The 25,588-nt window shown below is 46.1% G+C and overlaps 1 protein-coding gene across 3 annotated transcripts in view; it reads right to left on the reverse strand.

Annotated features, from left to right (window-relative positions):
* Positions 1 to 25,588, reverse strand: part of ipo13b (importin 13b) — a 151,503-nt gene that overhangs the window by 13,601 nt on the left and 112,314 nt on the right. For all 3 annotated transcript variants that reach the window (XM_078561077.1, XM_078561074.1, XM_078561076.1), the window contains 3 exons: positions 14,905 to 14,957; positions 11,599 to 11,665; positions 6,883 to 6,941 (listed from right to left, as the gene is read on the reverse strand). In XM_078561077.1, coding sequence (XP_078417203.1) covers positions 6,883 to 6,941; positions 11,599 to 11,665; positions 14,905 to 14,957 — 179 coding nt within the window. The remainder of the gene's footprint in view (positions 1 to 6,882; positions 6,942 to 11,598; positions 11,666 to 14,904; positions 14,958 to 25,588) is intronic.

The following is a 25,588-nucleotide window of genomic DNA, read 5'->3' on the forward strand; positions in this document are numbered from 1 at the left end:
GGGAGCAGGCGAGCGAGAGAGGGGGAGAGGGAGCACGCGAGCGAGGAAGGGGCAGAGGGAGCACGCGAGCGAGGAAGGGGCAGAGGGAGCACGCGAGCGAGGAAGGGGCAGAGGGAGCACGCAGTCGAGAGCGGGGCAGAGGGAGCACGCGAGCCAGGGAGGGTGAGAGGGAGCACAGGAGCGAGAGAGGGGGAGAGGGAGCACGCGAGCGAGAGAGGGGGAGAGGGAGCACGCGAGCGAGAGAGGGGGAGAGGGAGCACGCGAGCGAGAGGGGGAGAGGGAGCACGCGACCGAGAGAGGGGGAAAGGGGGAGCACGTGAGCGAGAGAGGGAGCAGGCGAGCAAGAAAAGGGGAGAGGGAGCGTGCGAGCGAGGAAGGGGCAGAGGGTGCACGCGAGCGAGAGAGGGGGAAAGGGGGAGCACGCGAGCGAGAGAGGGAGCAGGCGACCGAGAGAGGGGGAGAGGAAGCACGCGAGCGAGGAAGGGGCAGAGGGAGCACGCGATCGAGAGCGGGGCAGAGGGAGCACGCGAGCCAGGGAGGGGGAGTGAGGGAGCACGCGAGCGAGAGTGGGAGAGGAGGTAGCACGCGAGCGAGGGGGGGGGGGAGGGAGCATGCGAGCGAGGGGGAGGGGGAGCACACGAGCGAGAGAGGGGTATGGGGAGAGGGAGCACGCAAGCGAGAGAGGGGGAGAGGGGGTGAGGGAGCACGCGGGCGAGAGAGGGAGCACGCGGGCGAGAGAGGGAGCACGCGGGCGAGAGAGGGAGCACGCGGGCGAGAGAGGGAGCACGCGGGCGAGAGAGGGGGAAGAGTAGCACTCGAGCGCGAGAGGGGGAGGGGGAGCACTCGAGCGCGAGAGGGGGAGGGGGAGCACTCGAGCGCGAGAGGGGGAGCACTCGAGCACGAGAGGGGGAGCACTCGAGCACGAGAGGGGGAGCACTCGAGCACGAGAGGGGGAGGGGGAGCACTCGAGCATGAGTGGGGGAGGGGGAGCACTCGAGCGCGAGGGGGGAGGAGGAGGGCGAGCACTCGAGCGCGAGAGGGAGGGCGAGCACTCGAGCGCGAGAGGGGGAGCACTCGAGCGCGAGGGGGAGCACTCAAGCGCATGGGGGGGAGTACTCGAGCGCGAGGGGGGAGGGGGAGCACTCAAGCGCGAGATGGGGAGAGGGAGCACTCGAGCGCGAGAGGGGGAGGGGGAGCACTCGAGCGCGAGAGGGGGAGGGGGAGCACTCGAGCGAGAGAGGGGGAGGGGGAGCACTCGAGCGAGAGAGGGGGAGGGGGAGCACGCGAGCGAGGGGAGGGGGAGCACGCGAGCGAGAGAGGGGGAGGGGGAGCACGCGAGCGAGAGAGGGGGAGGGGGAGCACGCGAGCGAGAGAGGGGGAGGGGGAGCACGCGAGCGAGAGAGGGGGAGCACGCGAGCGAGAGAGGGGGAGCACGCGAGCGAGAGAGGGGGAGCACGCGAGCGAGAGAGGGGGAGCACGCGAGCGAGAGAGGGGGAGCACGCGAGCGAGAGAGGGGGAGCACGCGAGCGAGAGAGGGGGAGCACGCGAGCGAGAGAGGGGGAGCACGCGAGCGACAGAGGGGGAGCACGCGAGCGACAGAGGGGGAGCACGCGAGCGACAGAGGGGGAGCACTCGAGCGAGAGAGGGCGAGCACTCGAGCGCGAGAGGGAGGGCGAGCACTCGAGCGCGAGAGGGGGAGGGGGAGCACTCGAGCGCGAGGGGGAGCACTCGAGCGCGAGGGGGGGAGCACTCGAGCGCGAGAGGGGGAGAGGGAGCACTCGAGCGCGAGAGGGGGAGGGGGAGCACTCGAGCGAGAGAGGGGGAGGGGGAGCACTCGAGCGAGAGAGGGGGAGGGGGAGCACTCGAGCGAGAGAGGGGGAGGGGGAGCACTCGAGCGAGAGAGGGGGAGGGGGAGCACTCGAGCGAGAGAGGGGGAGGGGGAGCACTCGAGCGAGAGAGGGGGAGGGGGAGCACTCGAGCGAGAGAGGGGGAGGGGGAGCACTCGAGCGAGAGAGGGGGAGGGGGAGCACTCGAGCGAGAGAGGGGGAGCACTCGAGCGAGAGAGGGGGAGGGGGAGCACTCGAGCGAGAGAGGGGGAGGGGGAGCACTCGAGCGAGAGAGGGGGAGGGGGAGCACTCGAGCGAGAGAGGGGGAGGGGGAGCACTCGAGCGAGAGAGGGGGAGGGGGAGCACGCGAGCGAGGGGAGGGGGAGCACGCGAGCGAGAGAGGGGGAGGGGGAGCACGCGAGCGAGAGAGGGGGAGCACGCGAGCGAGAGAGGGGGAGCACGCGAGCGAGAGAGGGGGAGCACGCGAGCGAGAGAGGGGGAGCACGCGAGCGAGAGAGGGGGAGCACGCGAGCGAGAGAGGGGGAGCACGCGAGCGACAGAGGGGGAGCACGCGAGCGACAGAGGGGGAGCACGCGAGCGACAGAGGGGGAGCACGCGAGCAACAGAGGGGGAGCACTCGAGCGAGAGAGGGGGAGCACTCGAGTGCGAGGGAGGAGGAGGAGGGCGAGCACTCGAGCGCGAGAGGGAGGGCGAGCACTCGAGCGCGAGAGGGGGAGGGGGAGCACACGAGCGCGAAAGGGGGAGGGGGAGCACTCGAGCGCGAGGGGGAGCACTCGAGCGCGAGGGGGGGAGCACTCGAGCGCGAGAGGGGGAGAGGGAGCACTCGAGCGCGAGAGGGGGAGGGGGAGCACTCGAGCGCGAGAGGGGGAGGGGGAGCACTCGAGCGAGAGAGGGGGAGGGGGAGCACGCGAGCGACAGAGGGGGAGCACGCGAGCGACAGAGGGGGAGCACGCGAGCGAGAGAGGGGGAGGGGGAGCACGCGAGCGAGAGAGGGGGAGGGGGAGCACGCGAGCGACAGAGGGGGAGCACGCGAGCGACAGAGGGGGAGCACGCGAGCGACAGAGGGGGAGCACGCGAGCGAGAGAGGGGGAGGGGGAGCACGCGAGCGAGAGAGGGGGAGGGGGAGCACGCGAGCGACAGAGGGGGAGCACGCGAGCGACAGAGGGGGAGCACGCGAGCGACAGAGGGGGAGCACGCGAGCGACAGAGGGGGAGCACGCGAGCGACAGAGGGGGAGCACGCGAGCGAGAGGGGGGAGCACGCGAGCGAGAGGGGGGAGCACGCGAGCGAGAGGGGGGAGGGGGAGCACGCGAGCGAGAGAGGGGGAGGAGGAGCACGCGAGCGAGAGAGGGGGAGAGGGAGCACGCGAGCGAGAGAGGGGGAGGGGGAGCACGCGAGCGAGAGAGGGGGAGGGGGAGCACGCGAGCGAGAGAGGGGGAGGGGGAGCACGCGAGCGAGAGAGGGGGAGCACGCGAGCGAGAGAGGGGGAGCACGCGAGCGACAGAGGGGAGCACGCGAGCGACAGAGGGGGAGCACGCGAGCGACAGAGGGGGAGCACGCGAGCGAGAGAGGGGGAGCACTCGAGCGAGAGAGGGGGAGAGGGAGCACGCGAGCGAGAGAGGGGGAGGGGGAGCACGCGAGCGAGAGAGGGGGAGGGGGAGCACGCGAGCGAGAGAGGGGGAGGGGGAGCACGCGAGCGAGAGAGGGGGAGGGGGAGCACGCGAGCGAGAGAGGGGGAGCACGCGATCGAGAGAGGGGGAGCACGCGAGCGACAGAGGGGAGCACGCGAGCGACAGAGGGGAGCACGCGAGCGACAGAGGGGGAGCACGCGAGCGACAGAGGGGGAGCACGCGAGCGACAGAGGGGGAGCACGCGAGCGAGAGAGGGGGAGCACTCGAGCGAGAGAGGGGGAGCACTCGAGCGAGAGAGGGGGAGCACTCGAGTGCAAGGGGGGAGGAGGAGGGCGAGCACTCGAGCGCGAGAGGGAGGGCGAGCACTCGAGCGCGAGAGGGGGAGGGGGAGCACTCGAGCGCGAGAGGGGGACGGGGAGCACTCGAGCGCGAGAGGGGGACGGGGAGCACTCGAGCGCGAGAGGGGGAGGGGGAGCACGCAAGCGAGAGAGGGGGAGCACGCGAGCGAGAGAGGGGGAGCACGCGAGCGACAGAGGGGAAGCACGCGAGCGACAGAGGGGGAGCACGCGAGCGACAGAGGGGGAGCACGCGAGCGAGAGAGGGGGAGCACTCGAGCGAGAGAGGGAGGGCGAGCACTCGAGCGCGAGAGGGGGAGGGCGAGCACTCGAGCGCAAGAGGGGGAGGGGGAGCACTCGAGCGCGAGAGGGGGAGGGGGAGCACTCGAGCGCGAGAGGGGGAGGGGGAGCACTCGAGCGCGAGAGGGGGAGGGGGAGCACTCGAGCGCGAGAGGGGGAGGGGGAGCACTCGAGCGCGAGAGGGGGAGGGGGAGCACTCGAGCGCGCGAGGGGGAGGGGGAGCACTCGAGCGCGAGAGGGGGAGGGGGAGCACTCGAGCGCGAGAGGGGGAGGGGGAGCACTCGAGCGCGAGAGGGGGAGGGGGAGCACTCGAGCGCGAGAGGGGAGCACTCGAGCGCGAGGGGGAGCACTCGAGCGCGAGAGGGGGAGGGGGAGCACTCGAGCGCGAGAGGGGGAGGGGGAGCACTCGAGCGCGAGAGGGGTAGGGGGAGCACACGAGCGCGAGAGGGAGCACTCGAGCGCGAGAGGGGGAGGGGGAGCACTCGAGCGCGAGAGGGGGAGGGGGAGCGCGCGAGAGGGGGAGGGGGAGGGGGAGCACTCGAGCGCGAGAGGGGGAGGGGGAGCACTCGAGCGCGAGAGGGGGAGGGGGAGCACTCGAGCGCGAGAGGGGGAGGGGGAGGGGGAGCACTCGAGCGCGAGAGGGGGAGGGGGAGCACTCGAGCGCGAGAGGGGGAGGGGGAGCACTCGAGCGCGAGAGGGGGAGGGGGAGCACTCGAGCGCGAGAGGGGGAGGGGGAGCACTCGAGCGCGAGAGGGGGAGGGGAGCACTCGAGCGCGAGAGGGGGAGGGGGAGCACTCGAGCGCGAGGGGGAGCACTCGAGCGCGAGAGGGGGAGCACTCGAGCGCGAGAGGGGGAGCACTCGAGCGCGAGAGGGGGAGCACTCGAGCGCGAGAGGGGGAGCACTCGAGCGCGAGAGGGGGAGCACTCGAGCGCGAGAGGGGGAGCACTCGAGCGCGAGAGGGGGAGCACTCGAGCGCGAGAGGGGGAGGGGGAGCACTCGAGCGAGAGAGGGGGTGGGGGAGCACGAGAGCGAGAGAGGGGGAGGGGGAGCACTCGAGCGAGAGAGGGGGAGGGGGAGCACGCGAGCGAGAGAGGGGGAGGGGGAGCACGCGAGCGAGAGAGGGGGAGGGGGAGCACGCGAGCGAGAGAGGGGGAGGGGGAGCACGCGAGCGAGAGGGGGGGAGGGGGAGCACGCGAGCGAGGGGGGGGAGGGGGAGCACGCGAGCGAGAGAGGGGGAGGGGAGCACGCGAGCGAGAGAGGGGGAGGGGGAGCACGCGAGCGAGAGAGGGGGAGGGGGAGCACGCGAGCGAGAGAGGGGGAGAGGGAGCACGAGAGCGAGATGAGGGGAGGGGGAGCATTTGATACACAGTTATGCTAATGATTAAAACAGGTTACCAATTGAAATAGTTTACAGTTAAGTATTTGCTAACTTAAAAAGTGAAAATGTTGATTTCATAATTTCCTTTTAAAATTGTATTGCAAACAGCAATTTGCCATAAAATAACATTTTAAACATTACAAGATAGTTAAGGAAAAAGATCATTTTGAAAGTTGAAAAGGTGATGTTTTAATCACGAATAGTTTTCCTATTGACCTATGATTAACTTGACCTCGTGATTAACTGCAATTCTTATGATCAAGCACACCCGATATGATATAGAAATACATTTGTTCTTTTCACTGATGTTTATGTTCTGCAGAAAAGTACATTACATCAATACACTAAACCACCAACATTCCCTTTTAAAAGTCCTTTTGAGTGGCTTCCCTAGTGCCGGACTGTACCATATACTGCAGAAGTGGTTCAATCTCTTAATCTGGGTGAATCCCTGAGCCCGTTAGAAAAAACAAGAGAAAAAAAACAGCCCAGATTTCCACTCCTGATTAATATCTTGCTATCTATTGACATTGGAAGTGTAGATACTGTGCCAGATTTAGCTGTGATTACTCCCCATAGTCAAACAGTAATTTATCATCCAAGCTCGCAGAATTGCCAGTTGAGCTTGGCTAATTAAAGCCCAGTTACCAAAATGCATTAAGACACAGGAGGTTCCAGAATGAATTAAGAAACAAAAGATGAAAGTCAAAAGGGGGAATAATGCCTTTGAGTATATATGTTCTTGATGTTATTTTGATATTTTTGTTGATATATCATCACATCGATGTTAGTAGTTACATAATATTGCAAACTAATAGTTTACAGTCCTGCTTTACTGATAAAGATAATCAATGTACTGTAGGATGTAATTTGTGAAAAGACAATTCCAATGAAATGGTATATCATGTAATGACTTGGGAGATCCTGAAACTAATTCATTAAATGTAATGAAAACAGAAAATGCTGGAACTCAGCAGGGCTGGTCACATCTGTGGAGGGAGAAACAAGGTTGACATTTCATGACCTTTTGTCAGAACGGGGAAAAGTTACAAATACAATAGGTTTTCAATAGGCCAAATGGGAAAGGGTGGAAAAAGAACAAAGAAGGCAGGCCTGGAATAAAGTGGAAAAAGAGAGACATTATGGTATTGGGATAAGTAAATAAACAAAAGACATGCCCAGGGGAGGTGTGAATGGCAGAATAATGAACAGCTGTCATCAAAAGCAAGATTAAAACTGACACATGCAAAATAAAAGAAACAAAACGGCGGGGGGGGGGGGGGGGGGCAGAGATTATGGCCTGAAATTGTTGAACAATGTTATTCTCTCACATATAGCTAAGCACATTCTTAATTAAATAAAAGTCTGAGCACAACAGGAGGAATACTTACAAAGAATGCACACGTTGCTTTCACTGTTGGGGCTTCTGGAAATTTCAAAGATATCACCCCTAAGTAAAAAAAAAAAATAGATTAATTGTAGGTCACAGTCACCATCTTCTGCACAGGCATACAAGCACACATACAAAAATGCCAAGAATGGAACAAACAGCCAATGAAAGCTCTCCCTTCTACACAAAGGCATGCATTAATGCACTGCTTCACTTTATTACATACAGTAATTTTACATTTCAGACCAGTTGTGAGTACTGTGAGCCCAGGTGTGGCAGCTAGAGAGCAATGAATAAAGTTTTCTTTATGCTGCATTATTAATTCGATGCTTCTCTGCAACTCCGAGAATACCATGCACCAAATATATTAGCTCTAACCCCTGCTCTTGTAAATTTGTTCCAGAGTGAGATTCAGACAGCTCTCTTTTCCAGTTGTAAGCTCATAGCCAGTGTAGCTGTTAACAAGCAAATGAATGACTGTTCTGTGGCAAGTGACAGTAATAGAAGACCTTCCTTTCTTAAATATGAAAATGCTGGTAATATTCAGCAGGCCAGGCAGCATTTGTGGAAGGATCATCAACCTGAAATGTTAATTCTGTTTCTCTTCACAGATGCTGCCTGACCTGCTGAACATTTCATGCATTTTCTGTTTTTATTTCAGATTTCCAGCATCTGCAGTATTTTGCTTTTATACTCCCCCATCCTTCTTATTCTTGTGCTAGATTAAAAGCTGTATCTCCAGAGATCACCTAATCAATAGGAACACAAGAAGGCCACATGGCCCCTTGAGCCTGCTACGCCATTCAATAAAGTCATAACTCATCTGATCGGAGTCTCAACTCCACTTTCCTGTCTGTTCCCCATAACCTGGACTCCCCTAGAGTTCAAGAATCTGTCTACCTCACCCTTAAATATGTTCAATGATCCAGCCTCCACAGCTCTCTGGGGTTGAGAATTCAAAAGATTGACAACCCTCTGAAAGAAAAATTCCTCCCCCTCTCAGAATTAAATGGACGACCCTTTATTCTAAGTTATGCCCCAAGGTCAGGCAGCATCGTGACTGTTGGCTTATGGCCGTTGTTCTCTACATTGGAGTTCCTAATTTAGCTGGGCTGTTTGGAAGAACCATGTGTGGATGTTAGCCATTTTTACATAGGGAGAGAGGAAATACATGCATCCTTTGTTGCTCTTACAAATTACCCAGCACTTGATAACCAGGTAACATTGCTGCAGTTCTAACAAACTTTGATCAATGTGCCTTTTCAGTTAGAGAATGATGCATAGCAAGGAGAAAATAACAGGAATAATATCAAGGCTATAGGATCCTTGGTTTTATAAATAGAGGCTTGGAGCACAAAAAAAAAGTTATGCTAGATCCTAATAAGTCGCTGGTTAGGCTTCAGCTCGTCAGATTACTGTGCCCAATTCAGACACCATGCTTTAGGAAGTAACATCAAGGCCTTAGAGAGGATGCAAAGGAGACTTGTTAGAATGGTACCAGGGATGAAGGACTTCAGTCATGTGGAGACTCAAGAGAAGTTGGAATTGTTCTCATTAGATGCTGAGAGATTGTTTCCCCTTGTGGGAGAGTCTAGGACCAGAAGGCATAATCCCAGAGTAAGGGGGTGCCCATTTAAAACAGAGACGAGGAGGAATTTCTTATCTCAGAGGATAGTCAAAATGTGGAATTCTTTACCGCAGAGGGCTGTAGAGGCTGGGTCGTTAAGTATATTCAAAGCTGAGATACACAAGTTTTTAATCAGTTAAGGGAATCAAGGGTTATGGGGAAATGGCAGGAAAGTGGAGTTGAGGATCATCAGATCAGCCATGATCTCATTGAATGGTGGAGCAGATTCGATGGGCCGAATGGCCTACATCTGCTCCTACATCTAATGGGTCTCCTTAGAGCAGAGAAAGTTAAGAGGAGATTTAAAAGAGGGTTTATATAAATTATAAAGGGTTTTGATTGGAGAAACCGTTTCCACTGGCTGAAAGGTCAGTAACTACAGCATACAAATTTAAGATAATTGGCAAAAGAAGCAATGGGAAGAGGAGGAGAAACTATTTTACACAGTGAGTTGTTATAATCCAAAAGCACTGCCTGAAAAAGGTGGTAGAAGCAGTTTCAATAGTAATTTTCAAAAGAACATATCCTTGAAAAGGAAAATCTGTAGGACTATGGGGGAAAAGGAGGGGTGTGGGTCTAAAGTGATAACTCTTTCAAAGAACCAGCACAGGTACAATTGACTGATTAACCTACTTATGTGCTGTATAATTCTATTCATGAATCATTCCTAAAGGAGCTAGTAGTAAACAACACCAACTACTTCTAGCTGGGTGGTTTCAGCGATTTTTTTTTCTAAAAATATGCTTGATTCATAAAATTTGCAAAAGTTCATTACAAAACAGTTCATATTTGATATTACATAAAGTGCAATAGGTTTCAGTGCAGCACTGAATGTGGTAGAATTACATAGAATTTCAGAAGATTTAACTTTTCAAGCCTTTATTCATATTTCCTCATCAGACAGGATCATTGTGAATCTGCATTATATACTCTTTAAAGCCTCAATATCTTTCCAGTGTGGTGCTCAGTACAACCCAAATTAAGGCCTTAAGGTTTTATATCGACTCATCACTGTCTTTTGCTTTTTATATTCTACTGATGAAATCTAGAATTCAGTTAGCTGCCTTTAATGTCCTGTGAATCTGTAATCCCCAAACACCAATCAATCCAATTCAAAGGATAATTACTGCTATTATATTTTTTTTAACTAAACTGTCTCACTTCTCACTTACTGACACTGAATTCAGTCCATGATTTATTAGCCTATTTCCCTCACCTTATCAATAGCCCTTTGCAGCTTTCTCGGTCTGCTAAATAATGAACTGCTATTTTCATACACTGCAAATGCAGGGGTGAAAGTAGCTGAAGACAGAAAGGTCTGAAAATTAGTGGCTGAAGACAAAAAGGTCTGAATTTTTTTTTGACAAGGAATCATGTAATTGTAGGGCATTTTATGGTCTGTAGTAAAATGCAAATGCACCTAGGCCACTTCAGATGGATGGAATTATTGGACTTCAAGTGGGTAAAAATATTAGATTTCCCTTTGTTTACCTTCTATTACCATCAAGACTGTGGACCAATGTATTTGCATAAAATCACTAAGTGTCCTCAGCATTTCAGCATTCAATGCAGTTAGTGTATGTAATATAGGATGAAGTCCATACTAACAACAGAAACATGACCTTGCTGGACTATGTACTTGTGATGCGAAACAGAGGACTGCAACAGTGTTTCACATACTATTTTCCAATATAATCTAATTTTAACTCATCACCGTCAAGGGCAATTAGGGACAGGCAACAAATACTGGCTTTGCCCACATCCCATGAACAAATAAAAAACCACTTGAAAATTAACAGGACCCAGATGCCAGAAAAAGCAAAATAACACTACAGCAGGATACTAACATTCAGTATATAATTATTGAAGTTTGGGTATTATAGATCAACATATAGTAATGCATCATATAAATATGAAAATCAGTTTTTAAAGTGCTTCGTAAAAATTTTATGTACTCATGTGGGTTTCAGCCAAGCTTTCCATATTCCCTGGTGACAAAAGACTCAGTGAAGCCCCTCTCCTCAACACACACACAATGTAACCAGCCCCTCTCCCCTGACCACTCACTCAAACAGCCCCTATTCCCAACTCCCCACCCCCAATCACTCACTCATTCAGTAGCCCCTCTTCCCAAACCCCCTCCCCCCACGACTGACTGGACAACCTGGCCTTTCCAACAGCCTATGGCAACACCAAGCAGTTCTGGAGCCCCACAGGCCACATCAGGCCACTGTATTTGAAAATCAGCACTGATTCACTGTAGCCAGCCAAGATTTGGGCTCTGCTGCTCCATCCTGCACCCCCCTCCCACCAAATCCTGTGGCTCCACCAAACGGTCAGCAGCAGAACATGTTGTCTCGGTGGATGAATGACAGCAACTGGGTCCAGACTACTGCAAGGCTAAGTGATAGCAGTTGTGTCTCAGGGTGCAAGCTGCAATGGAGCTCCCCAGTTTGGATTTACGGATTGTGACCTGTGCAGTCTAGACATCAGGGATCAGCTAAAAGCACGAGATTGAGTTTGAGCCGACCAACAACTATAGAGAGTAGAGGTCGGAAAACCATTTCCAAGGGTGGAATTACATACTTAAAATGTCAGAATTTCTCTAAAGGGCGATAATTTCTCATCCTGCAAATGTAAACACACCAACTCTAGGTCTATATCCAAATTTTGTGCAGCAAACAGCAAGGGCCCCAGAGCTGAACCCTGTGAGATGCCATTATCCACTTCCAAGCACACTCAAAAATTGCCCTTAACTATTGCCCTCAACTCCTACTGTTTTCTCTGTAGAGAACATAGAACAGAGAAGTGTAGTAGCGAAAATATTATTAAAAGAGAGTAAGATGTCAACAATATAGAAATGGAAAGAGTTGTGCCACATTCGGTGAAGACCATTAAAATTATTAAATGGATTGGACATTCCCTCTAAATTTTTCGCTTTTGTTAAAGCACTTCTTGACCTTTTCCAAATTTCTGAAATGCTCCACTGCAATTAACAGAACTTACTAAACTTGAGAGACCAACAAACAAAAATCTGAAGGTTAAAGATTAGCTAGGAAGTCAAACATGTTAAACAGTTCTGTTACTTACCACATTGAAATAAGGCCTTCACATCACAGTTCTCTGCTAAAAACAAATCTGGTTTCCTTTTGAAAGCCTAGGAATCAGATACAAAACTTTGTTAAAAAGTTCATAAATGTCTAAGTCCAGTTTCTTACTGAATCCTTATTACTAAGACCATTCTTCATCTGCTATCTCAGTCTTCATGGTCTGGTGGTGGGTGCCATGCTATAGAATAGCAGAGAGCTATAAATAACAATATGGGATTCCTCACTGATTCTCTACATAGCATGTTCTCAATCAGTCCATTATAGGGACATATTTCTGCATAGGGAGGGAGAAAAATATTGTTTAAGATGGGGACAGTGCACTGTGCAAGAAGACAACTAAAAAAGAAAAATAAACAGAACAGATTTTGAAATAGTTGTGTGTGAAATGTTACATAATGCAAATTAAAAAAAATTGAACCAGGTATTTTAAATACAAATGGAAATACATCACAGATCAATTTCTGAAAAATACTGTGAATGGAACCATCTCCAGCTCATTATAGCACACACAAAGGAATCATGGTCAGAGACAGACGAATGTGCGCAAAAGCAAGAAATAACATTATTCTCAAAATATCAACAACTTGTGTTTATATCACACCTTTAACATTGTTAAATACCCCAAGATGTTTCAAAGGGGCATTATATCAAGCAAACTATGACACCAAGCTGCATGAGGAAATGTTGGGGCAGATGACTGAAAGCTTGATCAAGGGATTAAGTTGTAAAGAGAATTTTTAAGGGAGGGAAGAGAGGTAGAGAAGTTTAGGGAGGGAATTTCAGAACTTAGGGCCTTGGTAGCTGAAGACACAGCCACCAACGGTGGAGTGTTTAAAAAAGGGGAATTAAGAGGCCAGAATTAAAGGAGTGCAGGTATCCTGGAGGCCAGGATTTTCCAGTGGTCGGGCAGGCTCAGCAGGCAGGCCGGGAGTGGTCGGGCCCCGACATGGATTTCACACTGGCAGACCAATTAACGGGCAGCCAGGGTGAAACACATGCTGCAGCACTCAGTGCTGCCAGGGTTGGGGTGGGAGGAGCGTAAGCGCTGAAGTGTGCACATGCGCGCGAGTGCATGCAGTAAAAGCTCCCTGGAGGCACAGAGCTGCCTCAGGGAGCTGAAGATTTTTAACAATAAAAACAAAGATTTTAAAAATAATGAAAACATGTCCCCTCATGACCCTGTTCATGTGACAGAGTCACATGTTAAATGTGAGTGTTAAAAGTTTAAAATTTATTTTTTAAATCACTGGTCGAAAACTCATCCTTGTGCATTAGGTTTTGCCAAAAATGCAAAGGTCACTCTGCCTTTTCGCCCGCCCACTAACCGAACGGTTTGATGGGCAGCGAAAAATTTGAGTCAATTGGGTTCTTAAGGGCCTTAATAGGCCGCTTAATTGGTGGCAGGCATGGCTCTGACTCCCGCGCGCATCTGCCGACCGAAATATTGCACGATTGCGTGATAACGTCGGGATGCTTGCCCGATGTCATCACGCGTCATTTTACGCTCATTCTTTTTTTAAAAAAATTAATTCACAGGATGTGGGCTTCGCTGGCTGGGCCAACATTTATTGCCTGTCCCTAGTTGCCCTCGAGATCCTTGCAGTTAGGAAGGGAGTTCCAGCAACAGTGAAGGAACGGCAATATATTTCCAAGTCAGGATGGTGAGTGACTTGAAGGGGAACTTCCAGGTGGTTGTATTCCCATTTATCTGCAGCCCTTGTCCTTCTAGATGTTAGTGGTCGAGGATTTGGAAGATGCTGTCGAAGGAGCCTGCAGTTCATGCAATATTCTGCCCTAAGGTTTGTGGAGCTGGAGGTGGTTACAGAGATAGGGGTTGGGGTTGGGGGCGGCCACGAAAGGATTTGAAAACAATGATGAGAATTTTAAAATTGAGGCATTGTTTAACTGGGAATCAATGTAGGTCTGCAAGTATGGGGTGATGGATGAACGGGACTTGATGCAAGTCAGGACACAGGCAACAGAGTTTTGGATGGCCACAAGATTATGGTTAGTGGGATGTGAGAGGATGACCATAAGGATGTTGGAATAGTCAAGAATAAAGGTAACAAAGGCATAAATCAGCACTGAAGCAGGGACAATGTCAGGCAATGTTATGGAAGCGTAAATAGGCAGTCTTAGTGAAAGCATGAATATGTAGTCAGAAACTCTTCTCGGGTCAAATATGGCACTAAGTTTGCAAATCATCTGGATGCCAGGGGGAGGGATGGAGTTTGTGGCCAAAGAATAGATATTGTTGCAGGGACCAAAGGCAATTGTTTCAGTTTCCCAAATACAGAATTGGGAGAAATTTCTGTTCCTTCAGTACTGGATGTTGGACAAGCAGTCTGGCAATTTAGAGACATTGGTGAGGTTGAGAGAGGTGTCATCAGCATACATGTAAAAACTACCATTGTGTTTTGGTTGATGTCACCAATGGCAGTATATGAGTAAAAAATAGGAAGGGGCCAAGGATAGATCCTTGGGGTGGGATACTAGAGGTAACAGTGGGAGAGCAGGAGGAGAAGCCATTGTAGGTAATTCTTCAGCTAAGATTAGATAGATAGGAATGGAGCTAGGCGAGTGCACTCCCACCCAGCTGGATGACGGTGAAGAGGCTTTGGAGGATGCTAGTGTGGTCATCCGTGTCAAAGGCTGAAAACCTAATGAGAAGGACAAGACAGGATACTTTACCTTTGTCACAGTCACATACGATGTAATTTGTAATTGTACCAGTAATGTTTATAGTTATAAATTATCGACAGATCAGTTGTTATATTTGTAATCTGCATAATCTTTCATATTTTCAAGAATATCTGAAGGATGCATAATTAAATCACAGGTGTGGAGTAAAGTCAGCCCAACCAGTATCACTATTCATGCAGCTACAAGATTAGTTTAGCTGTACGAAGTTGTAAACCACTTCAGTTTAGACCTCGTCCACATAATCCTTTCCAAAAATCCCTCATGAATCCTCCAGCTACTTGGCACGTGCTCAAACTCCATCTGGCTACAAAACACTAACAGCGCAAAACATTATGACAACACACCAAACCTTGGCATGAAGTTCACAAAGTGTCTGACTGCTGATATAATACACCTTTCTATTGCCAGTGCCACCTGCTGCACATCCATAAAAGAGCTTCAAGTTCACTGTGAATCAACATGTCTTAAAAACCTTGAATTAACCTACAATGCATTTCCATAAGCTTGTAAAAAAAAAGCTGATTTCAGGTTTAATATAATTAAACAAAAAAGAAAGTGAATGAAATAAGAAACAAAAACACACCTGTGCCAGGAGTTGCATAAATGAATCAACAATATCAGGATGATCCCTGGGTCCTAAAATATAATAAGATGTAACTTAAGAAATAATATACAAACAGCAAATCAATATTTTTATTGTCTCATGAACTCTACGTAACAGTTACAGTGAGGGGGTACAATGAACAGCTTAAAGCAGTTAAATAAAAGAATGTACAGAAATATGAAACTTCAGAACCTAAAAGAAATAAACGGCAAAGAGGATTGAAACCCAGATGTAGAGATAACAGATTTAAAAAATGTGGTTTTTGTTAAAATCTTGAACCCAAGACAGTATTTAGAGAATTGAAAACTCTCAAAAATTCTTATTAACCAATTTTTAAAATGGTTTTCTCCTTTTGAAAAAGAAAATCTGGCATTTTCAACAGCGAATACTTGACATTATTTAAGATCTCTGAACTGACAATTTACTTTTGAATAGGGTCTGCACTACTGAAAATAGAATGAGCTACAAAAACACATTTTTGTAGATTTGGAAGAGACGACACAATCATGGAAATCTCAAGTGTTATGGTTTATCACTGATCCAGCGTAAATAAAATCTAAGACTCTCACTGCAAATTACTTATTAAAATGATCCTTCATCTTTGTACTCATCCTTTTTACTTGAAGTCCAAAACATACAGTTGTCAAAACCTAGTATTCCAGCATGCAAAGTCATGTAAGTAGAAATCTTTACAGTGAAATTGTAGGATTTATAATAATAATGCTCACCAATGCAGAACTGTGCATTTTAATTCTGTTTAAGCAAGTTGCCGTATCAAGAATAGAACATTGCAAGCACATGAGAATACCTTTTAGTTAACTTTTATTCCAAGAAGATTCTTCCACCTAAGCATTTAGCAGCAAAATATTGTTTTATGCATTTGTACCACAGGGCTCTTTTTAGGTCCTATGCAGTAAATTTTTTGTGCAGGTTATTTTATTACAGGTGCCAGAGTGAAAGGTCACATGTTAGATGAAGAATTGAAGCCTCACAAGTATGCAATGGTAACTCTGGACAGATTTGGCAGATCGTGTACCAAGAAAGCTACAAGATAGAAACAGTAGTTTAAGTGAAGAAATACGTCTATAGCAGTTTTTGATGGGGATATGGTAGGCGAAGTGAAGAATTAATGATCAGTGGAATGTGACAGCAGGAAAATAAGGGAATGCGGCAAATGTAGCCTTGGATGAGGAAATATAGTGATATTAGCAAGGTTGGTGGGATGCAGTAGGACATGTGAAGCAAACTAAAGATGTAGCAACAAATTAATAGATCAGTGGTAGGGAAAGAGAGCAATGTCACAGATGATTAGCAAAAATGTCATTAGAAATAGCCAGTGTTTGGGAAAATCGAACCCATCTTACTTCAGCTGCCATCAAAAACTCTAGCCTTGCTCCTGACTCCATCCCGCTCCATAGCTGTTCAATCATGTTGAACCATTGATTAAACCAGTTGCATAACCTCAGTGTCCTGTTTGATCTACAGATGAGTCTCAAATGTAGTATTCTATCCATCACCAAGACCACATACTCTATGCAATACTGCCTGCCTATGCCCTCATCTTATTCATTATGCCAAGTAGTGATTTGATACGAACAAGTGGCTTGCTCAAATGGCAATTAAGAGTCAGTCAAGTTATTATATGACAGCAGTCCAAGTGGCAAGCACATTAGTGAACTGGTTCTGACCAGTTCTGACAGCTCCATGGTCATTTTTACAGATACTGGAACACTGAATCCAAATTCTCAAATTGCTATGAAAGATTTAAACACATGTTCTCTAAGGCACTGGATTACTAGTTCAGTAACCCTAAAATGACAAAATAGGGCCTCATTTCCACATTCTTATCTTCAAAATGCTGCTGACAGTAGCACAAAATAAATTCACCTCTGCCTCTTACAGGTTGAGGTAGCCTTAAAATAAGGCAACTGCTACAATGCATCAGAGAAATCATGTTGACGAGGGGTCAGAAACAAGTGCATTTATTTTACAAAGCAAAACAAAGGCTTCTTCTATGGCCAAATATACAAAGCCACCATCCAGTGCAGCTATAAGTCAGAAAATGCCAATTGTGATTCTTGGTGTATGTTGAATTAACTGATTTTAGTAAGTACTATAATTTACTATAATTGCCCTCAGTACCCCTGGGCTATTCAAGAAGCCTGAACACTCATGGTCCGGACTGAATTTTTGCACTGATGGAAAGAGTCCCCAGCTTAGCCAAAATGGCACTGGAAACCTGAATCCAGCCCCCATCATTTTTGCTGAAGGGGGGGGTTGGGCGTATTTGGGGGTGTTGTAGTTTGCATATCCGTGGTTCATGAAGGGAATTACATGTGATAAAGTGAAGCTGCATTCAGTCAGATTCAATTTTCGCTAGTGGAATGTCTAAACTACAACTCGTGCACTTTAGATAGCAGAGCTCTTTGGAGAGATCCTGGGACAGCTTTGGGAGAGGTGAGTGTCCTTTCGTAGAGGTGAGGGTCCTTTCGTAGAGGTGAGGTACTCTTTGGGGATTGTTAAAATTAGACATGAATATGTGTAAAAAGTGAATAAACTCATTGGAACTGTCAAGCTCAATGGAGCCATCAAAGGAGTTGTCAAGCTGTGAAGGCATTCAAATCGCCTGCCCTTTAAATACTTGAAAAAAATAAAAATACTGTTTAGAAAAAAATCAGTGCTTGCTATTTCACTCTGTTGACATAATCCTGAGGAATATCATTATAGGATCAATGCTTCATGACTGATTTCACAATCTATCATTATCACAGCGGGGTGCCTGTCAGCTCACAGTTTGATTGTCAACTCCAAGTGCTTAAAGTCTTTGAAGTGGGACTGTGAACTCAAATGCTTGTTATTATAAGGAACTATTGGTTGAAGGAATTTAAATGTAGTGAATAGGTTCTTATCAATGAGGGTATTTTTCAAAAGAAAAAAAAGTGAATTCATCAATAGACAATTATTTTATTTCCTCTTAGCATGGGTCCTGAGGTCTGCCTACGTTGGATACTGAGTTAGTTGGCATGGAGGGTTTAAGGGCAAAGGGTGGTGGGTGGGGTGGCATGGGTTGGCACTAAGTTAGCATAGGGGCTATAAAGGGCCATGGGGAGTGGATGGAGGCATAGGTTGGCATGGAGGGAATGAGGGGACATGGGGTGGGTGGGGGCCATGAGGTAGCATGGATTGGGATGTATGGGGCGTGAAGAGCATGTGAGGGAGGAGAGGGCTTGAAGGCTGTATTTTGTTCTGTTGGGTTTTTTTTTTGCAGTAGGGGCAAAGTGCTAGAGCACAGAGGCTGGGTGAAAGACTCTGCTCCTAGCAGCCCGTGCTGCCTCCAAACTGTTTCCGGGGGCCGCGGATATGACTCCTGTTACACCCCATTAGAAAGAAAATCAGAACTTTTGGGGTGTTTTTCAGGAATCGGTTTCATGAAGCTGGGAATTCTCCCAACAGGTGTGAAAATTCAGGCCTTCAGCTTAATTTGTTAAGAATACCCACAATGGGTTTTGTACAGATGGCAATTGATATGTATGAAACCATACCACAGGAGACAGCAGCAGACAAGATTTTGGCGAAATCCTATGTCTTTTTGGTGGTGTAAAGCTTACTCCCAAACATATGACTGTACGTTGATCCTGGAGATTGTCTGGGGTTAAACTTATTTAAATAATTATGGCATTTTCCCAGTGCTGGGGAGCTTGTTTGGAAAAATTACTGATTCAAGCCTCAAGTACCTGTAGAAGTAGAGAAGGCCCAGCTGCCTCCACACAACTATTTTTTTTTAATTCAAGGGCTGCCAGTGGCCCCTGCATCCAGTTTTGGTGTTATGGTAATAATGGCATATAAATTGCATGACTCTCTCTTGTTGTTTTTGCGTCATTTGAACGGACCCACCATTACTTGTGTATATTATTCAAAGGTTACTGTCAATTCTGGCATAAAATTTTGGAAGTGATAATTGACTGGCAGGAAGCAAGCTAATAGTTCAGCTGATTTTCTAATAGAAGCTATCCGAAGTCAGGTGGACTATAGAGGAAGATCACCCCCCACATCTCTAGTACCTTGAAGAAAGGCAGAGGGTGGGGAGGAATTGAAGGAAAAAGTGAAATAAAATTTCGTCACAAAATGAAAATCAACCCTCCGAAAGTGAAGCTACCTGACAAAATGCAGATGAAAACCTGTTCTCCACTTTCACCACCAGACATTACACCAATTATACCATCACCTCTAAAGAACCAATAAACAAGCAACTTCATCAGTAGAGATTATGGACATTTCAATTGTGATGTATACCCACCCAGATTATCCAAGTACCCAGATTGGCATTTCAGGGAAATAAAGAGCCTCCACTGAACTGCTAAGTGGTAAAAGAATATTAATAGGTGCGTCGGCTTGGCTCTATAAAGGAAATCTTTCAACTAATGGTTACTTTTAAAGGGTGAGAGCCAACTCCAAATTGTGCTCATCTTCCATGATGAGGATGTTTTTTCCAGCCATGTCCACACATTTCCGTGCATTTAATTGTGAAGGGACTGCCATGCACAATATTCTCAGATTCATTACAGTGCTGAAGTGACACATGTTAAAAACATGGACACAACAGATTGCTGCTAATAATCATGCAGAAATTAAAAACAGTAATTTGATTTTGGGATTTGATGTCCTGAGGTTGAACCGCTGTCTTTTATTTCACTGATAGCCATCTAGCAGCATTTAGAACACGAAAGAGCATCACAAATTACTTAAGTATGATGATGATACAGAAATGGTTAATACTCTAAGATTTGTGAAGCACTTCTGCATGATGACAGGCCTGTGGAGATTCAACCTTTGGCCATTATTCCACCAGATTACTTTGAATAGCGACCTTTTAAATCTATAATTTGTTATCCACTAACTGCATGTGATAACTTAATTTTTTGCTAGTGATTTACAGCATATGAAACTTTTTTGATAACCAGGTCTGTTTTGAGAATGAATTTTATTTCCCTTTGTGATGTAAAAGCCTCCACATATGCTGTAATAAATTTTCATACTGGTATTCTAATACTTGATTTTTTTTCTTAAATTCATGTTCAGTTGTTATAGAATCCTCTGAATAGCTTAACAGTGTTCAGGATTCAAGATGATTTCCAGTGACTGCATACCATTGCCATGACAACAGAATTCCTTAGCAATAGAAAAAAAATATAACTTTTTAAGAATACAATTTTAACTAGCAACTCAAGCAGCTTACAAGTCCACATCAAAAAAGAACTTGCATTTATATAGCAAGTTTATAAGAAATGTTTCTAAGCACTTCATAAATGGAAACAGACAAGGAAACATGCTGAATCACAAGTAAAGATTAGGACAGATGATTGCGCTTTTGCAAAAATTTTAAAGAAAAGGGAAGGGTGATAGCCATTATAAAGGGAACTTCTGAGTGTAAAGTCAAGGTAGAAGGTTCTGCCTGCAATGGTGCAGGGAGGAGATGAAAGTAGGTGAAAGCAGCTACTCTTTGCGAAGGAAGGACATGGGTACAATCTTCCCATTTAACTAAAGAAAACTATGGCTCATTCAAGACTGGAAACCTGACAACACAGGAGCAGTGGAGGGATTGAGAAAGGTGGTGAACCAATATGGTAAGAGCTCTCACAATCTCCCATCATTTGCAAAACTCATTCAGTACATCACAACATCTTGGAAATATTTAATATCAACAGGGTACATCTGGAACATGGCACCTCATCTTCAAATGATACAGTTGAGTGGCAGATAAAAAACAGGAGGGGCCAAGGAAAGTGTACGGGGATGTAAAGAGAAGCCATTTCAGGAGATTCTCAAGCTACAACTAATTAGGCAAGAGTGGAACCAGACGAAGGCAGTCTCCCTCAGCTGTACGACAGAGGGCAGGCAGAGGAGGAAGATTGTGTGGTCAATGGTATCAAAGGGTGCAAAATAGACAAGAAGCATGATGAGGGATAGTCACCATGGTCATAGTAATTATCATAGATGTCATTTTCTGCATTGGTTAGTGCCATTTCAGTGCTGCAGTAATGGCACAAACATGATAATAAAGGTTCAAATGTGGAGTTGCAGGAAAGATGAACACAGATTTGGGAGGTAACAACTTCAAGGACTTCAGGGGAAAGGGAGGATGGACTTGGGCAATAATGTGCAAGGTCAGAGGAGTCAAGGATGGTGTTTTTGAGAAAGGGGTGGTGACCGCTGATTTGAAAGAGAGAGAAAAGGCACAGTATCCTAGAAGAGGAAACCATTTACAATATCAGCTATCATGGAGCAAGTCAGCAGTTTAGTGGAAAGAGTTGAGAGAGAGTAAGAGGTGGGTCTCATGGGCAAGGTGAGCTGAGAAAGGGTATGAGGGAAGAGCATCAATGATACATCTGTTCAAAGACTCTTTTATTGATCAAAATCACAGAGATGTCCCGCTGTGAGTATCCTTTAAATAACCTGTCGGCTAATTTTCTATCAATGCCACCCAATTAAATCCCACAACTACACCATGACCTTTTTATTAATTATGCTGTTTATTCACTGCCCTAATGTACAAACCACAATGGAGTTTGTTAGGAATACTGATAATCTAGTTTGCAAGGTTATTTACTATTTAAATTTCAGCAGACCTGTTACACCCACTGTTTTTTACTTCATTCATTCTATCTGTTAAAAGTCATTCAAGACCAGAACTTTAACAGCAGCCATTTAAGTGATAGAGCTGGGCATCAATGTCTGTAATAGTCAACTGAATGGATAAACTAGCTTATGTTAATAGGCTTAAAATAACAGCCAACATAGCTTCAGTGCACCAGAATTACTCATCTTACTCCAATGTACTAGATTTATTTGCGTGAACAAACTTTAAACAAATCAATCATTTTCCAGAGTTCGAGTAAAAAACCCAACAGAATAGGTACATAAAACAGCTTATAAAATAATTTTACACCAACTTCCAAAATAAATGACACCGCATTTCTGCTTTTTACAAGGGTGCACTTTTTCTCTTGAAACACAATATCCACTTGTTTCTACATTTATGCCCACGACAAAGTTCTGTTTCAATTGAATAAAGTGTCATCTGGTTCCTGGGTACAAAGAATGTCTGTCGACCATTCAGTTTAACAATGCAATGGCTGATCACCATTAAAAGTTGTATACAGTGATTTTAGAGAAAGAAGTAATGACTTGTGATCGCTTAATAGATACTGCTGAATCTACCTTAAGATCTTAAGATGTTTTTGTTGCTGACATTTTCTGGCTTTGGACATATATAACTGCAAGTGGGCTAAATGCTTTAATCTCTTTTACTGTCTGAACCAAAATGGTAAGAGCTCTCACAATCTCCTATCATTTGCAAAACTTATTCGGTACATCACAACATCTTGGAAATATTTAATATTTAGTATTATATAAACGAACCTCATAAAAGTGAACAGATCACAGGTTTGTAAAATTTGTCAGCCATACTCTCTACAAATGAATCAGTTACACAGAATTGGACCACTATTTACGGCTCTGGGTTTAGGTTGAAAAATTAAAACCAGAAAGATTCCATTGAATGCTAAGCATTTACGTGCAAATGTTCCTTGAACCATTAGCCCACCCACCTACACATCATCACTTTAGAACCAAAACCTATCTCCCTATACATGTAGGCAATAGCCTTGGAATCATTCCTACCTACACATATAAACTCTGGGAGCCACTTATAATTTTGCCTTGGTTTGGATTGAATTATCTCATCAGAAATTACAATTATGTACAAGGAGCATAAACCAGGGTGTCTTTTGTTATCTCAATAAAGATTTAAATTATTTATGTAGCTGCCAGATGAAAGCTAAAAGGAGTTGGTAAACAAGGGTGTTCCTTGGTGGAAATAGGAATTCTGGGAGAGGTATAAATTATACCACTCCATTCGAGGTATAAATTATTCATTTGGGTCACAGAATCAAATGGATTGTTTTGAAGATGCAAGATGATTAATTTGCATTTCTGTTTGGACATCCCAAAGCATGCCACGTTGCTATAGAGATGGTCCGTGGGGGTTAGAAGGTTCCTTCATATGAGTTTGCTTACAGAAGCAAGCAATCAGCAGCTCAGTTTAGGAACAGTCAGTTGCAGCTTACTGAATCGAGGCTACTGAAATTTTAAAACGCGCCATATCCACTGCCTTACCCTTATCAAGCTCTTTTGCTACATCCTCAAGAATCTACAAGCGCAATGGCAAATTTGAAGATGATACAACGTTAATGAAGATAAACTGCCAACCTAAACAGGAGGAGCTGTAGGAGAATTTAAACATTGGGCAGTCAGGTGGCAGATAAAATTCAACACAGAAGAATACTTGAGTTAAATTCAAAATTAATCTGTGGAAACATTAGTTCAGAGGGCAGTAAATGTATGGAACAAGATCCCTGGGGAGATGGTGGAAGCAGAAACCACAAGGACACAAAGAACGAGGAAGGGAAGACCATTTGGAACCTTAAGCTTGCTCCACCATTTGTTAAGGTCTTGACTGATCTGATTTTGGCTTCAATTCCACCTTCCTTTATACCCTCTACAACCCTTGGCTCCCTTGTCAATCAAAAATCTAACTCAGCCTTGAATGTATTCAATGACCCAGCCTGCTGATCTCTGGGGAAAAAAATTCCATAGACTAATGATCCTTAGAGAAAACATTTCTCCCAATCGCTGTGTTAAATGGGAAGACTCCTAATTTTTAAACTGTACCCCATAGTTCTAGACTCCCCCTCAAGGTGAAACATCCTTTCAGCATCCACTCTGTCAAATCCCCTACGGATCTTATATATTTCAATAAGATCACCTCTCATTCTTCTAAACTCCAATGGGTATATACCCAACATGTTTAACCTTTCCTCATAAACTAATCCCTTCACCCCAGGAATTAGTTGAGTGAACCTTTTCTGAACTGCTTCTAATGCAATTATATCCTTTCTTAAGGAAGGAGACCAAAACTGTAAACAGTACTCCAGATGTGGGCTAACTAGGGCTCTCTACAATGTAACAACACTTCCCTACTTTTATACATGTTCCCCTTGAAATAAATAGCAACATTCCATTTGCCTTCCTGATCACCTGCTGTACCTGCATACTAACATTTTGTGATTTATGTACCAGGACACATGGATTTCTGCAGTGTCTCTCCATTCAAATAATATATTGCTTTTCTGTTCTTCCTGCCAAAGCGGATGTCAAAACAATAATTTGGGTACAGTATGAGTATTTTGCGACATGTAATATGGCAAGGGCAGCATGCAAGGGAGGAACAGGAAATTTTGGAGCTGTGGTTCTCAAAACTTTCCATCAGTGGCGGCTTTATCTTGCATCATTTATGGGGACATTGGAGATGAATGGTTATAAGATTGATTGTCACAATTGAGTTTGCCATGATGTACATTATCTAGTCCTTTTTAGAATCATAAAAACATTAATCATAAGACTGCTAGGATGGTGGAGGGGGAACTAGATAGACTGTGGATCTTTTGCTGACAGGAAGTTTCTTTCTAAGAAAATCATGTTGAGTCACCAAGCCAAAGATAAAGTATAAAAGCAACAGAATAAAATTTAATTACTTTGCAACTAGGCTGATTCAACAATGAAAATGAACTGCAAAAAGTTCTGTAATAAGGTAAATAACAAAGTGTTCAATAAAAGTGTAAAGAAACAGAAACAAAAGATATAATTCTTTCTAACCATTTGCTTTATTTATAAAAATGGTTATGATTTTTTTAAATCAAAAAGAACCTAACCATTTCAAGCCTAAACATATGAGCCAAATTTCCATCATATGGTCATCTAATCTGAATACAAGTATATATGACTATAAGCTAAAGAAACCACAGAATGCCAATTAGACTAAAATAACTCCTTAATAGTAGAAGCTATGGTTTCCACTAGGTTGCGCTTCTTCAGTGCATTTCATCTAAAATTGGTCAAATGAGCATAAAAGATAGAAGAATTTCAAGCCTACGTTATGTCCAGTGCAAATAGAGTTTCTGCAATCTCCACTGCAAGTTTTAAAAATATCGTGTAAGAAGCTGTTAAAAACTAGAGGGCTTCCAGATTGACTTAATGAGCATGGCAAGTTTCCCTCAATTGTGCCCACTTGTAAGTCTTTGAGAAGCCCCACAAATCAAGTATCTAAGGCACAAAGGCACTAGTGCCTGTCCTTTAAGTTTTTAAATACTAAAAAATATTTAATTTACTAAAAAAACTAGTAGGTGTACACCAGTGATACTAGTAAATGGTTTAGCATAGATTTTTTAAAGCCATTTTCAGTTATTAAAAATCAGGTTACTCACAGGTATTGGGTTAGACACCTTTCATAAAAATGCTTATCTTTTGTGATATGCCCATTTCCAGTATTAATAAAACTGTATCAGGTTACTGCTCTTAAATATATGAATACTTATAATGCAAAGGAAAAAAGTAGATTCTAAAACACCACTCAATTACACTGGCTCTTGGAAGATTTTATGTGATCATGCAAATAAGTTTGAGCAGAAATTTGATCACTTCACTTTGGGAAACCAGCACAGGAGACCATTTTGCACATGGATTGCTGATTGCACTCAAAAGTAGAAACTCTACTCAGTTTGTAAATCAGTTGTTTTCCTTATGTTTATAACCCTTCATTTGTTCC

Source organism: Cetorhinus maximus, chromosome 17 (genome assembly GCF_964194155.1).
Source record: "Cetorhinus maximus chromosome 17, sCetMax3.hap1.1, whole genome shotgun sequence".
In the NCBI taxonomy this organism is placed as follows: Eukaryota; Metazoa; Chordata; class Chondrichthyes; order Lamniformes; family Cetorhinidae; genus Cetorhinus; species Cetorhinus maximus.